Source organism: Podarcis melisellensis (genome assembly GCF_964234715.1).
Source record: "Podarcis melisellensis genome assembly, chromosome: 16".
Lineage (NCBI taxonomy): Eukaryota > Metazoa > Chordata > Lepidosauria > Squamata > Lacertidae > Podarcis > Podarcis melisellensis.
This window is the reverse complement of record NC_138533.1, coordinates 33,364,647-33,378,903: the sequence shown is the minus strand read 5'-3', so window position 1 is coordinate 33,378,903 and position 14,257 is coordinate 33,364,647. Positions and strand designations below refer to the sequence as shown.

Genomic DNA, 14,257 nt, shown 5'->3' with positions numbered 1-14,257 from the left:
CTGCTGACCTTGCGAACTTCAAGAGGCAAAACTTCAAGAGGCAGGGAATACCACCGATCGTTTTCTCATCGCCACACAAAGCGTGGGGAAAAACAATAATCTCCTTGGGCTGGGGAGGGACAGGGACTTGGGACACCCTCCCTCTTCCAGCTCCAGCATGTGGTGTCTCAGGTGATGCTCGAAGCTGAGCGATCCCTGACTCGTTGCAGAATTCCCAACTGCAACCACTTGCGTGCGCGCGTGTGCCTGCGCGCTTCGCTCTGCGTGACTCACGAGATCTTTGCTGTGCCTTTAAAAGCCGCCCGGCTCATCCCTCCTTTTTGCCTTTAGGTGGCTGCTGCTGCTGCTGCTGCTGTTGTCTCCATTTATTTAGTCTCTCTCTCTCTCTCCGGTCGCAACGGCGCCTGCGCTCCCTGGGAAATAAATAAATAAGGCGGAGAGGCAGAGCTGAGCTCTCCTGCGCCCTGAGCCTCGCAGGTCTTTTGTCTGAAGCTGGAAACAGCAGCGGCTGCTCCGCGGATCCTCTCCTCCGCCAGCCAAGCCAGAAGGGAGCCTCTGCTTGGACCCCCCCACTTAATTCTCCTCCTTCTCCTGCGAGAGACAACAAAAACGGGATTCCCCCCCTCCGCAAGAATCCCAAAAGAAGAAGAAGAAGGAAAGAAGGAAGGGCATCCCCGGCGCGCATCTGGGCAGCTGTTTGGAGAAACAAAAAACTGGTTGGAAGAGGAAGGGGGGGCAGAGAGGGGGTGAAAAAACACAACAACAACTCTTAAGGTGGACTTGGTCTTAAGGTGGATGGTGGTCTTTTTGCTGGGTCTTTCTAAGGTGGATTTGACGTCAAGGTTGGAGAGGCTGGTGTGTTTTTTTGGTGTGGATTTACGCGTCTTGCATCAGCTTGCGTTTTTGAGCTCCGGATGGCCGGAGATGGGTCGGTCTTCGTAGCCGGGCGGCCCAACGGGACGAGCTCTTCCTAGTGCTGGGGCTCATTCACAAGGTCTTGAATTTGGAGACTTGATACCTATTCTATCTGCACATTGTATACGTGTTTTAAATATTGGTTTTAATTCTCTCCCCCACCCCCCACTTTCCTGGCTGCAATAAAAATGGGGAAAGTTTGGTAGCCGGGACTCGAACTCCCTCCCCTCCCGTCCCTTCGTAACAATGACTAAATCCCGGCCTTTTTACAGAAAAAGACAGCCGATGGCCGAAGAAGAGGTGGGAGTCCAAAGCCAGAAATTTAACTGCCGAGAGCTGGACAGGAGAGAAGTTTTGCTTTTTCAAGTTTCTAGTTCCTCTTGATTGTCCTTGAAAGAGAGGGCTTCGGTGTCTTTCAAAACTTTATTATTATTTTTATTGTGTGTGCTTAGGGTCCCACCCCCGCTTTAACAAAGAGGGCTTGGGGGAGGCCTTCGACTCGCCTTCCCACCCCCACCCCCTTTTCAACTATACATATATTGTTGCTATTGCTACCAAGCTCCTTCTCGCCATTCACACTCGAGGCCCAAACGTGGAAAGGCATGGAGACGGTTGGGAAATTTGAGTTCAGCAGAAAGGATCTGATCGGGCATGGAGCTTTCGCCGTCGTTTTCAAAGGGAGGCACAAAGAGGTAAATACAATGTTTATTCTTCTTTCCAAACTTTTTTTTAAGTGGCTCTACTCATTTGCACTTGGGAGATAAGTAGCAGTTTAACACACACACACACACACACACACACTATCCCCTCTCGGGGGTTTTGTATTAAAACTATGTTGTTCCTTTTTGTAATATGTATGCCATACACACACCTTCCCCACTGCTCTCTTAGGCAATACACGTATCTACTTTTGGAAGAGCCTAAATAAACACACAGCTGAACTGGATCACTTTGCTTGCTCGTCCTGTGGGTCCAGGCAACACTCTGTTGCAATAAACAGGACTCTTGGTCAGGATGAGACCAGTTCTAAACTAGTCAACTCAGAAGACAGACTCACTTGACTTCAAGGGATGCACTTCCAAGAAAAGGAGCTTAGAAACTCCCAAGTTGTTGCTGTTGCTGTTTTATTATTATAACAATTTGATCTATTGCTACTATGCCGCAAGTTAACTTTTGCAGGGAGTTGATCAGCTTTAGGTTCGATGCAATTTATTCTCGACATGCCAAGAAGAAATCCGAGACTTTGGATAGGCAAAATGAAAACAGGCCTTATCTCGGCGGCTTGGCAACCCTGCCTATCTAAAGCGGCCACAAGCTAACAAACACATTGCAGTACTGGAGGAACTATAAATACTCAGCTATGTGGCTCTGCAGCTTTGTATTTAAGGCACACTAGCCTGGTAGTCCATAGGCGACAGAGTACCTGCATTCAGGCTAGAATCCAAACAGGGTGGCAGAGGAGGGAAGGCTCTCCCTCTGCGGACCGGACCGGTAACCTTGTCGGCTTTCTTTACCAGGCCATTGTGCTGCCTTGGTGAAGAAGGGGGGGAAAGTTCCTGTAAAGGTGGAATGACTTCTGTAGCAGGGTTGCTGTCTGGCTTTCTTATCCCTAAAGATTAGCCCATGTCTCCAAAGTGTCCTTGGCATTGTTAAATATGTCTCCTACACCACTTAATGATTAAACGAAAGTAACACACACAGTCCATGGGTGGGCACCTTTTTTCACATCATCTGTAAAGCTGGGGATAAACTTCTACAATCCAAATATTTGTATTGCTTAAATTAAGAGGATAATGGCAGTGTAAAGAGCCATTTGAAATGAATATCTGTTCCCCCTCTTCCCGGACAAATGCAAAGTCAATAAAGGGCAAGCCTGGACATGTGCTCTACATGGTTTGGGATAGTGAAGCAGGGTTTGCTGAACACCTCTCTTGTGGTTTGAAGCATATGAACTCATTAGAGAGATGCGCATGTGTGTTTCTGAGCCTGTGAAAATAAAATGTGGGCTTCGCAACCTCCAACTTACATTCTGCATCTGTCTTTTATTATTATTAACTTTCAGAAACCTGAAGTGGAGGTAGCAATAAAATGCATCAACAAGAAAAACTTGGCAAAATCCCAGACTCTCTTGGGAAAGGAAATCAAAATACTCAAGGTAAGGGGGGGGGGGGAGAATGTTTTTGCTGCTATTGACATTTCGATTTAAGGTGACTGTTTGCGATTTTATAAATGCTTATACCATCATCTCCTCTCTCTTTCCTTCTAGGAACTGAAGCATGAAAATATCGTTGCCTTGTACGACTTCCAGGTATTAGTTTACTTCTATCTTGGAACGATGTTGTAGGGAGGGGGAGGGGTTAAGGTGTGATACTTTAAAATTTTGCTGAGAGCTGTGGATTATTGGAGGTTTTGGAGAGTGACGGGAGAAAAGTCTGTACACTTTGTAAAAACTATATATAACCCGATAGGAGCAAGGGAGCACACAGGCTTAACTACAGGGCGGAAAGCTTTAACTGTAGGACAGGATCCCATCGGTGGAGCAGGGCCTTGAAATGATGGAGGGTCCTTCATCTTCAAAATGCGGACATTGAAATGGAGTGTGCATCCAGTAGATGTGCTTTACCTGAAGTCGTCTTGTTAGGCTGGCTGTTTGCTTTTGATCCCTTTGGCATGTTCTGCTACTCAATTAGATCGTATTTTGAATGTACAGTATATGCAGACAAAAGTTAGGAAGGCTTGGCTGAATCTCACTTTTGATCCATTTGGCCTTGTTGCTGTCAGTCTGGATGCTCTGTGCAAATGCCGGATTCTTTTCTGTCTTTGGGGTTTAACTTTTCCTCTTGTGATGCTCCCCAGACTGAGAACTAGCTCACTCTACAAAATCTGTAGGGACATTTGTCACTTTACTGCTGAAGTTAGTTAGCCCTCCTTCCCCTACCCCCATCATGAAATCTCCCTTTGATTTTTCAAGCAGGTTTTGTTTTATCTATTTACATGGCAATGGCACCGCTAGGTTGTGGCAGACCAAGGTGTGTGCCCAGAATTAAATCCTGTTTTGAACTGGATCACTGTGCCAATTTCCACCTTGGAGTCCTCTTGTTGTTTGGGTACGAACGGCCTTCAGTTGCTTTTATAGCCACAGGAGGAGGAGTTCCAGCTCTGAACCCTGGTTCTCCCTGTTGCTTATCTGAGCTTTGTTGCTGTCTGGTGTCATGTGGCCTCCAGACCTCCTTGTTTGTTGACATTCCTCCTGCGCTCTGGGATTGGTTGAGTCAGGGCTTTGCATCATCAGTGCAACCAAATTCCTGCCTGTGTGTTTGGCGCAGGCTGCGTGCAATGCTTTCTGGGAGCTGTAGTCTCTAGTTCTCAGCTTCTGTTTCCTTTCGGTTCTGTGCTTCTCGGAGGCAAGGACTCTTTTTCCCAGGGTACCTCTGCAGTCTCAAAAATAGGGGCTGGATGTTGCTGGGGGTGGGGTTATCTCAGGTCAAATAATCAGGAAGCAGATCGGTTTTGTACAAAGCAGCATGTTTTCCCCACCCCCAGCCTTTAATTCTCTCTTCTCCCCTCCCCCAACCCCCTCCAGTTGCCCTAAGGAAATGCAGCAAGGCCTTTTCTCTTGCAGAATCATAGAATAAATATTCTGATTTTGTTCCCTCGGAAACCTTGCAAAAGTCCTTGGGTCAACACCCTTCCTTTTGTTTCCTTGGTGGTGCAAAACACCATGTTATGCATGCAAATCCCAGAGGCCAGCTCTTGTGTGTAAAAAGCTGCACATGAGCTACTTTTCTTTCTGCTTAGTGTTAAGGAAACCTCAGTCACCCAGCTGCAGACCAGAATTTACACTTTGTAGTAAGACCCCGTTTTTTAAAAAATATTATTATTATTATTAATTCCATTTTGATAGATGCACCCATGTGGATTAGGCAGATGGGATAGGTGGGAACATAGGAATGTGACTTATACAAGGGTCCATCCAGTTCTGTACCGTCAACACTGACTGGCAGCAGCTCTCTAGGGCAGGCTTCCTCAGCCCTCCAGCTGTTTTGGGACTACAATTCCCATCCCTGACCACTGGTCCTGCTAGCTAGGGATCATGGAAGTTGTAATAATAATAATAATAATTTTTATTCATACCCCGCCCTCCCCAGCCAAGGCCGGGCTCAGGGCGGCTAACAAGCAATAATAAAAACAAGTTGAATGAATACAACTTAAAAACAAGATTAAAATACAACATTAAAATATTGAAACATTAAAATATTAAAATGTAGCCTCATTGCAGGAGAAAGGAAAGGAAAAAGAAAGAGGGGGAGGGAATTAAATTGGCTCCAAGCCAAAGGCCAGGTGGAACTACTCTGTCTTACAGGCCCTGTGGAAAGAAATCAGATCCTGCAGGGCCCTGGTCTCATGAGGCAGAGCGTTCCACCAGGCCGGAGCCAGTGTTGAAAAGGCCCTGGCTCTGGTTGAAGCCAATCTAACTTCCTTAGGGCCCGGGACCTCTAGGGTGTTGCTATTTATGGACCTTGAGGCTCTCCGTGGGCATACCGGGAGAGGCGGTCCCGTAGGTACGAGAGTCCTAGGCCTCATAGCTGGGCCAAAGTTGAGGAAGCCCTCTCTAGGGTTTCAGGTGAAGTCTCTCCCAGCCCTACCTGGTGATGATGATTTATTCCTTATACCCCACCCATCTGACTGTGTTCCCTCATCCACTCAGGGTGGTTTCCAGAAACAGTACCTTGTGTGATGCATCGGTTTGGCTATTTGTGAGTTATCTACACCTGATGTGGGATGCTGCCAAAATCTGCCTCCAGGGTAGAACCTGACTAGGTCCTCAGTGCCTCCAGCATTTAATTTGAATCTTAATTGAGCCCCATTGGGTGGTGTTCAGTTAAATTTTACTCAGACCAGAACCATTGAAATTAATGAACTACAGTTAGTCATGTTTGTTGATTTCAGTGGGCCTACTCTGTTGAGTAGAGCTATCATTGAATACAACCCAAAGCATCTTCCTGAATTAATAAACATGTGTCTCTGGTAGGAACGGACACGTTGGTTCTTTGGCACCAACAGTTAATCCTTGCATGTAGAAAATGCTTATCAGGGATGGTTCCAGCCCAGCTTATTTTTCTCCCTGTCATGTTAGTTCTCTGGTTTCAGGGATATCCTGTATTTTAACTGGCATGAAGGAGCATTCCATCATGCGAACTCTGGAGCGGCACAGCCAAGACTCGTGCTTTCGTCGGCAGGAACTAAGCCCAAGTCTGTAGACTTGGTTCAAGGACCTTAGAGGTGGACAGCAGTTTCTGTATCTTACCCCACTGAGTCCTGCTTAGCTAGTATCTTTCCACACCAACTATGCTGTTTTACTAGACTAGGTGTGTCATATTTCTCTGTGTGCATCTGTGTGCATGAATGTCAAATCACAAGATGCATGGATCTGCAACATCATGAGATTCTCAGTTTTCATTTTGGGGTGGGGCTTGATTTCACTTGGGTTTTGATTCCTTGGGAGCCACAGTTTCAGAGGGCCTTTCACGTAGCAGGTGTTGTTATGTAATTCAAGACTCTGGTCTTACAGCACACCAGATTAACGTGGTAACGAATATTACTTCAGAATGCAATAAGTATTTGTTTGTTTCACAAGTTTTATATGCTGCTTGATTGCAACAAAACCTCAAAGTTGGCTTGCAAAAAGAGCAGAGTAAGAAAATTATCAGTCAAAAACAGTTTAAATCCACCATTTCATTTTAGTTCAAAAAATAACAATTAAAATCAACAGAAAGCTAAAAGCCAGACTAAAATATACGTTGACATTCCACGTGTCTGCAGGGTCGTGTCCGAACAAAAATGTTCTTAGCAGGTGCGGAGAAGAATACCATGAAGGTGCCTGTCTGATTTCACTAGGCAGGGAGTTCCAAAGTGTAGCTTTGCTGTGTTTCGTACTTTATAGAGGACAGTCCTTTATTTCAGGGGTGCAAAACCTTTTGGGGAGGGGCAAAGGGCCTTATTATGGACAAACTTACCAGGGCCAGAGGCAAAGAGTAGGTGAAAGGATGGATACAGCTCTCGCCTTTGCACACCGGGCTGTATTTCAGTAATGGAAAAGCCAGAGGTCTCTTCATTCTATATTCAGGCAAACAAAAGGCATTATCAGAATTCCAGTATATGTCCCAGCTAAGCCAGAGCACATGAGTGACCATGGGTAGGGTGGTCTTGGGAGCAGGTGAGGCCTTGGAGAGAGCCACAGAGGTGAGGCAGAAGGCCTGGAAAGACCACATTGGACCCTTGAGCATGTAGTTCCCCATCTCTGCTCTATTTGCAGGGCTGCCTGGTCAACAAAACCAGAAAGAGAAAGATTTAGAACCCATGAATTTTGCTTTCATATTTATGAACAGGATTGTGAAGGGTCTTTGTGCTCTTTGTGAGCTGTTTTGGCTGGGCGAGAGCTACCAGACCTGCCTTTTATTTGTAGAAATGCATTTGCTTGTTTGTTTATTTAAAAAAAAGGCTTTTATGGGTTGTGTTTATTGTAGTTGGTTTCAGTGTTTCGGTTCGTGAGTTGCTTCGAGCCATTTTTTTTAAATGAGTAAAGCAAGTAATAAATATTAAGAGCAATATTTTTGGTATTGTGGTGAAACTTCACAAAGGCTTTAAAAAAACAACATTATTTTCAACGTTTATATAGCACGATCAATGTGCATGGCTCTGTACAGAATTAAAGTGAAAGGGACTACCTTGAAGGGTGCAGAGTCTAAAAAATTAACAAGTGTTTGAATTCCACAATAATCCAAAACAGGATTTAGTGGGCTGTGTACACACCCACACCCACCCACACACCCCTGCCTTGAGCCTGAGGCCCTGCTGGACCCCCCCCCCCTCTCTCTCACACACACAGGCAACATGTGAACCCTCCCACAAACCACACAAAACCTGCATCAGTTGTGTTTTAGCATCTGAATGGGACCTTTCTGCTGTTGCTTCCTACCTGGGTGTTTCCAGAGCTGCTGGTGGTGAGCTATCAAATGGCTTTTGAGAGTTGCCTCTTGGCCAAGACTGCCTTGCAGCCATTGCCCAGTGAGGACAAACCAGTTTGAGGAAATCTTAATTCCTTTCCTGCAGCCAGATCTGCCAGGGTGCTAAATGTGTCACCGGGTCTCCGTTCTGCATCATAAAGCATCTGCCTGGGTGTGTCGTATGTGACAAACGTAAATCACTTGAATGGTTCTTGGCTTCCTTGTTGTTTGGAATTCTGGGAACTGTATCTCAGGAAGCTGATGGAATTATCCCTTTCGATTTCTCTTCTAGTTTCCTGTGATGTAGTCTTCTCTAGAGCGCCGCTTTTGAAATGCATAGGATTGCAAAATAACTTAGGTAGTCAAGTCTATTAATCTCAGTGGGCCTACTTGACCTCACATTTCATACGACCCTTGTGCTTTTATTGTTTTGTTGCTGCTTTTATTGTTTTGTTTTAAACATAAAGCTGCAGTCCCATGCACGTTGAACTTGAAAGTAAGTTGCATTATATTTGGTGAGGTTTGAATCTGTCTCTGATACACAGAGCTCTTACAGAGAAAATGATAAATAAACCTGTTATGCTGTGGTCTGCAGAGGTTCATCTTGTGGCAGTTTGAAGGGCCCTTTCCGTGGTGGCCCCCAGTCTGTGGCCTGAGCTAGGCAACTGCCAGGGTGAGCTTCCATCAGCTTTTAAAAGCCTATCTATGTACTCAAGCTTTTCCCTTGGCCTCAGATACCAGTGGAGTGATTCGAGGCTGCTATATTTGTGATACATTCTTTTTTATTAGATTGGGGTTTATCATATTTTAGATTCTTTGGTTTTGAATTGTGTTATTGTACACAGCCTTGGTATTTTGAGAGGCACGGTATATAAATTGGAGATGTTTTGAGCGCCCTCGCACAACTGAAATTCAGGCTAGTTTGTGGGTTTGCTTGTGTCTGCTTGTATGTGCATGGTAGCTGCAGCAGTGTCAGCCCTGGTACTTTAATCGAAAGTGAATCAGTTGGAAACCGTAGGCCAGGGATGGACACTGTGTGTCCGGACAGATGTTGTCAGTCCACAGCTCCCATGGTCCCTGACGTTCAGCGCCCCCAAATCATGTTCTCCCACAGAGATGCCAGGATGGCAGTAATTCAGCTGGTTCAGAAAGCTGTTTGGTTTTTTTAAGCGGCAAGCTCCTTGTTTACCGTTTTCTTTGTTCAAATGCAAAAGAGAATCCCTTTCAGGTCTTACTGTTTTGTCTTTGAAAGCTGTTGCATACACTTTGCTGTTAACTGGAGATCCCTTTAAGTACAATTTGGTGCTACTCCCCCGCTCCCAATCTTTTAAGATTGATTGTCGCCTAAACTCTCCCACTTCCCAACTGGATAAGCAGATACCACCTTAAAATATTTTGCCTTTTCTGTGGTGCTGAATGCTTTTTATCTGCGGCAGCAGATATAACACAGCTGCCACCCTGGAAGCTGTAAACATAGCTTCTTTTGGAGGGTTGATGCTGTTACCTGTTTTGTGTTTTGTGGTTTCTTTCCTCCCTCCCCCTCCAATTCTTTCTGTTTCTGGCTTTATTGGGACTCTCTCTGTAACTCTCCCTGCCCCCCACCACACAAAGGAAATGGTTGATGAAACCACAGTGACTGTAGACTGGTGTGGGCAAGCCTTCAGGCTTGCTGTGTTTATGACCTTAACCAATAGAATTAGACTGGGGTACATCTCAGCACATTCTGATCCTTGGAATTTGTTTTCAGTGTCCGAATTAAGCTGAGCTTGCAGTCCTTTTACACACCAGCCAAGCTCACCCGGTTAGCTATCTTCCCCAGCTTAAGTGGGGAAAATACCGTATTTTTCGCTCTATAAGATGCACTAGACCACAAGACACACCTAGTTTTTGGAGGAGAAAAAGAAGAAAAAAAATATTTTTGAATCCCAGAAGCCAGAACAGCAAGAGGGATCGCTACGCAGTGAAAGCAGCAATCCCTCTTGCTGTTCTGGCTTCCGGGATAGCTGTGCAGCCTGCATTCGCTCCATAAGACGCACACACATTTCCTCTTACTTTTTAGGAGGGAAAAAGTGAGTCTTATAGAGCAAAAAATACGGTAGGTAGTTTTGCTGTTGCTGTTGTCCATTAGGAAGTCAGCCTTTCACATCTACCTCATATCAGCCAGCAGTTCTCTCCATAGGTTCGGGGGTGTACTTCTTAACCTCCCATGGTCTCCAACTGGTCCAGGCCAAAGACCAGCCCCTGACATCCAGCTTGCGTCATGGGGAGAGAGACCCGTGAGATGACCCAGACCTATTTCAGGTTAAAAGAAGTGAGGTGATCGTTATGTGGAATTCCTGCTCCCTCCAAGCGCTCTCACTGCCATCGCTAATCCCAGGACCCTTATTGCTGCCCTGGTGGGCAACAAAGCTAATCCTAACTAACCCACTGCAGCTGAAACGTCCGCATGCCGGTCCCCTCGGCAAAATTCCATTTAAGGAGAAGCCTGGAAAACGATAGACTAAAAGTGAACAGAGTGTGCCTGTTCCAGAGAGAGCTCCCTCCCTACAGGCCTAGCTATAGGAAAGTGGGACATATGATTGATCAGAAATATGTATCCTATTGAAAAGGGCTCGTGCCTTTTCCCTGCCAAGTTGAAGCGCTCATGGAAATAGACAAAAGGAGTGTCTCATCGGAAGAATTCCCTCTCAGCCCAGTAATGGCATACGCTGCTCCTTTGGTCCAGTAAGCCTTAGCTAGAGAGCCATATGGTGGCTGCGACCCACCTGGAATGGCCTTGTGACTCACTCGTTGAGGACCTATGCTGTAGACCACCACACAGCCACTACTTGCCTTGCATTTAATTTCTAAACGGGGAGTTTTTTATTTGCTCGTATGATTTATTTATTTTTTAAACAAGCCATGAACTGACATAATACTAGATTTAATTTGGTAACAGAACATCGGAAGGAGCAATACCCAGTCTGCCATTCTGTTGAAATGTTGCTGTTTTGTGCCGCAAGAAGTTGCTTCCTCTTCCATTCCCAGGAACAACAACAACAAAAGTTTTGTATGCATTCTTCCACTATGTTGTAGTTTCTCTCTGTCTTATGCAAGTCAGACTCAGGCCATTGGTCCCATCTAGCTCATTGTTGTTGTTGTTTAGTCGTTTAGTCGTGACCCCATGGACCAGAGCACGGCAGGCATTCCTGTCTTCCACTGCCTCCCACAGTTTGGTCAGACTCATGTTTGTGGCTTCGAATGATAGCCAATGGCTTTGGCAGATGATAATCTAGCTCATTATCATCTGCCAAAGATGGAGAAGCTATAGGCCTCTGTAGTCAGCCCCAGCCAGAATGGCCTATGCCCAGTGATGATGGGAGTCCAACAGCTTTTGAATGGGTAAAGGTAAAGGGACCCCTGACCATTAAGTCCAGTCGCGGCCGACTCTGGGGTTGCGGCGCTCATCTCGCTTTATTGGCCAAGGGAGCCGGCATACAGCTTCCGGGTCATGTGGCTAGCATGACTAAGCTGCTTCTGGTGAACCAGAGCAGCGCACGGAAACGCTGTTTACCTTCCCACTGGAGCGGTACCTATTTATCTACTTGCGCTGGTGTGCTTTCGAACTGCTAGGTTGGCAGGAGCAGGGACTGAGCAACAGAAGCTCATGTATGTATTCACCTGATTTGCAGCGATAAAGTGTTCTTACATGTCAAAGGCATTATTAATCCAAACTTGTATTTGTTTAAGCACAGGCTTGGTAGCCATAGGCCAGTGTTTCTCAACCTTGGGTCCCCAGATGTTGTTGGACTACAACTCCCATCATCCCTGAGCTCTTCCCTTTCTAGCTAGGGATGATGGGAGTTGTAGTTCAACAACATCTGGGGACCCAAGGTTGAGAAAGGCTGCCATAGGCAATAAGGAATTAACATGTAGGTGAGTTTGCCCAGCGTAAAAAGCAGAGTGGGCTGTTGTTGAATGGAAATGGTTCACTATCAGGCTAGTAACATTTGTGGGTTTATTTGCAAGGCTGCAATACTCTGAGCACAATCTCCGCATGTGAGTGCTCCTTTTAAAGGATTTCTTAGAGCAGGGATGGGGAACCCTTGTCAGATGTTGCCAAACTGCAATTCTCATCATCATCATCATCATCATCATCATCCCTGGTCCATGGCCATGCTGGTTGGGGCTGATGGGATTTTGTTGTCCAACATCATCTTGAGTGGCGCATGTTCCTACCTGAGAGGAGTGAATGATTTCATAAAAGGAAGCTGTGTTTGAATTTCGTGAGAGTTTACAAAATCTAAATAGTGTTGAAACCAGGATGGCATTAACTAGCTGTCCGCTCACCACAAATGACAGCAACAACTTTACCGCTGCCAGAGATTGAAATAATCTTGAAACCAGAGAGCAATGCTATCGCAAGATCTCAAAGGAACTCTTCCCCTAATGACCTGCCTGCTCCTACGCTGTAAATTCTGTAACTTCCATGTCTACCTTGGTTCATTAATTTACAAGACCCTTTCTACAGTTTCTTGCTTTCTTTCCCATCGTACGTATTCCTCCCTTTTTTGTCCTTGAGGACATTTGCAAAGTGGCTCTCTCTCGTCTTAAGTTGACCTTTCCCTTTCCTCACAGTTGCAGCTCTGTTTGTCAACATTCCATGGCCATTACCTTCGGCAGCTTGAGGGCTTGTCCACACTTCCTCTGGTCTGCTGCTCTACCCAGGGGAAAACTGCTCTTTAGTGCTCAGTCGGAGCAAATGACAATTCTGGTTTTTCTCCGGATTGACATTTGCTCCAGTTTAGAGCTTCAACAGTGGGCTTTCCTTGGGAAAGATGCCGGGCAAGGGGAAAACCACTAGGGCAGGCATAGGCAAACTCGGTCCTCCAGATGTTTTGGGACTACAACTCCCATTATCCCTGACCACTGGTCCTGTTAGCTAGGGGTGATGGGAGTTGTAGTCCCAAAACATCTGGAGGGCCGAGTTTGCCTATGCCTGCCCTAGGGCCTCTGCTTTCTAGGCATAAGAGAGGCAGAGTGTGGATGAGCCCTGAGCATCCAAACAGTCCCTTGACATCAGAGGTTTTAAGCAAGCGACTCTAGGATAGCTGGTTGCCAGTGTTAGAAACTCAGCTAACAGCTAAATGGCACCTTAAGCCAAGGCTATGGTCACCACAATGGAATGTCTAGGTTTCTGCCCCCCCCCATGGAAAGAAATAATAATAATAATAATAATAATAATAATAATAATAATATCATCTATACCACTTTACATTTTAAATAACAATTATCAGAGCTGTTTACAACACATTAAAACACCAAATAAGACAAACCAGAATAAAATAAATCCTAGCTTAAAAAAATAATATTTCAAATCCTTTTAAGCGGCATTTTGCTTTCCTCAGTCTCTCAGCCCTGCCTAGGGATGGCGGCAGATGGAATCTGGGACCTTCTGCATGAGAAACAGGTGTTCTCCCACTGAGCTGTGCATGTTAAGGTTGCGTTAAGAGGATGAGATACAAGAGCCAGCCCACCTCTGTCTCGTTTCCTAGTACAGTACAGTGATACCGCCAGTTACGAACTTAATTCGTTCTGGAGCTCCGTTCTTAAGCCGAAACCATTCTTAACATGAGGCGTGCTTTCGCTCATGGCGCCTGCCGCGCTGCCGACTTGCGACTTCTGCTCGCATCCCGGGGCAAAGTTCACAACAAGGGGCATCTACTTCCGGGTTAGCGGAGCTCATAACCCAAAGCGTTCTCAAGGAGGACGTACAGTGGTACCTTGGGTTACATACGCTTCAGGTTACAGATTCCGCTAACCCAGAAATAGTACCTCAGGTTAAGAACTTGGCTTCAGGATGAGAACAGAAATCGTGCTCCGACGGCGCGGTAGCAGCGGGAGGCCCCAATAGCTAAAGTGGTGTTTCAGGTTAAGAACGGACCTCCGGAACAAAATAAGTACTTAACCCGAGGTACCACTGTACGTAACACGAGGTTTCACTGTAACAAGTCTTCATCATGATCTTGAATGGTGTTTCAAAAGCTTTGGAAATCTACCACGTCCCAGTTAGTTTGTAGCTATGTATTATTGAATAGTGCTAACGGGGCCAGCAGCGCGCAGAAGACCTAGTGAGATTGACCCCGATGAGGGTGGAATCGAGTATTTTTAGAAACTGTTTTCAAGCTTGCTCTGAATGAGTTTGTGCTGCAAACCTGCATCAAGGGCAGGGCGGGAAAGAGAAATGTTGAAGGTAAAGGGTTGTAACTCGGCTGTAGAACACCTGCTTTACACTAGGAAGGTCTTAGATCACGGTAGGCAACCTATGGCTCAGGGGCCAGATGCGGCCCAATCGC

The 14,257-nt window shown here is 45.9% G+C and overlaps 1 protein-coding gene across 1 annotated transcript in view; it reads left to right on the top strand.

Annotated features, from left to right (window-relative positions):
- The first annotated feature begins 290 nt into the window (after window positions 1-290).
- The window catches only part of ULK1 (unc-51 like autophagy activating kinase 1), a 113,484-nt gene continuing 99,517 nt past the window's right edge, over window positions 291-14,257 (top strand). Inside the window, exons 1-3 of the mRNA XM_081893270.1 lie at window positions 291-1,607; window positions 2,978-3,070; window positions 3,182-3,223. Of these exons, the coding sequence (XP_081749396.1) occupies window positions 1,518-1,607; window positions 2,978-3,070; window positions 3,182-3,223 (225 nt within the window). The 5' untranslated portion in view covers window positions 291-1,517. The remainder of the gene's footprint in view (window positions 1,608-2,977; window positions 3,071-3,181; window positions 3,224-14,257) is intronic.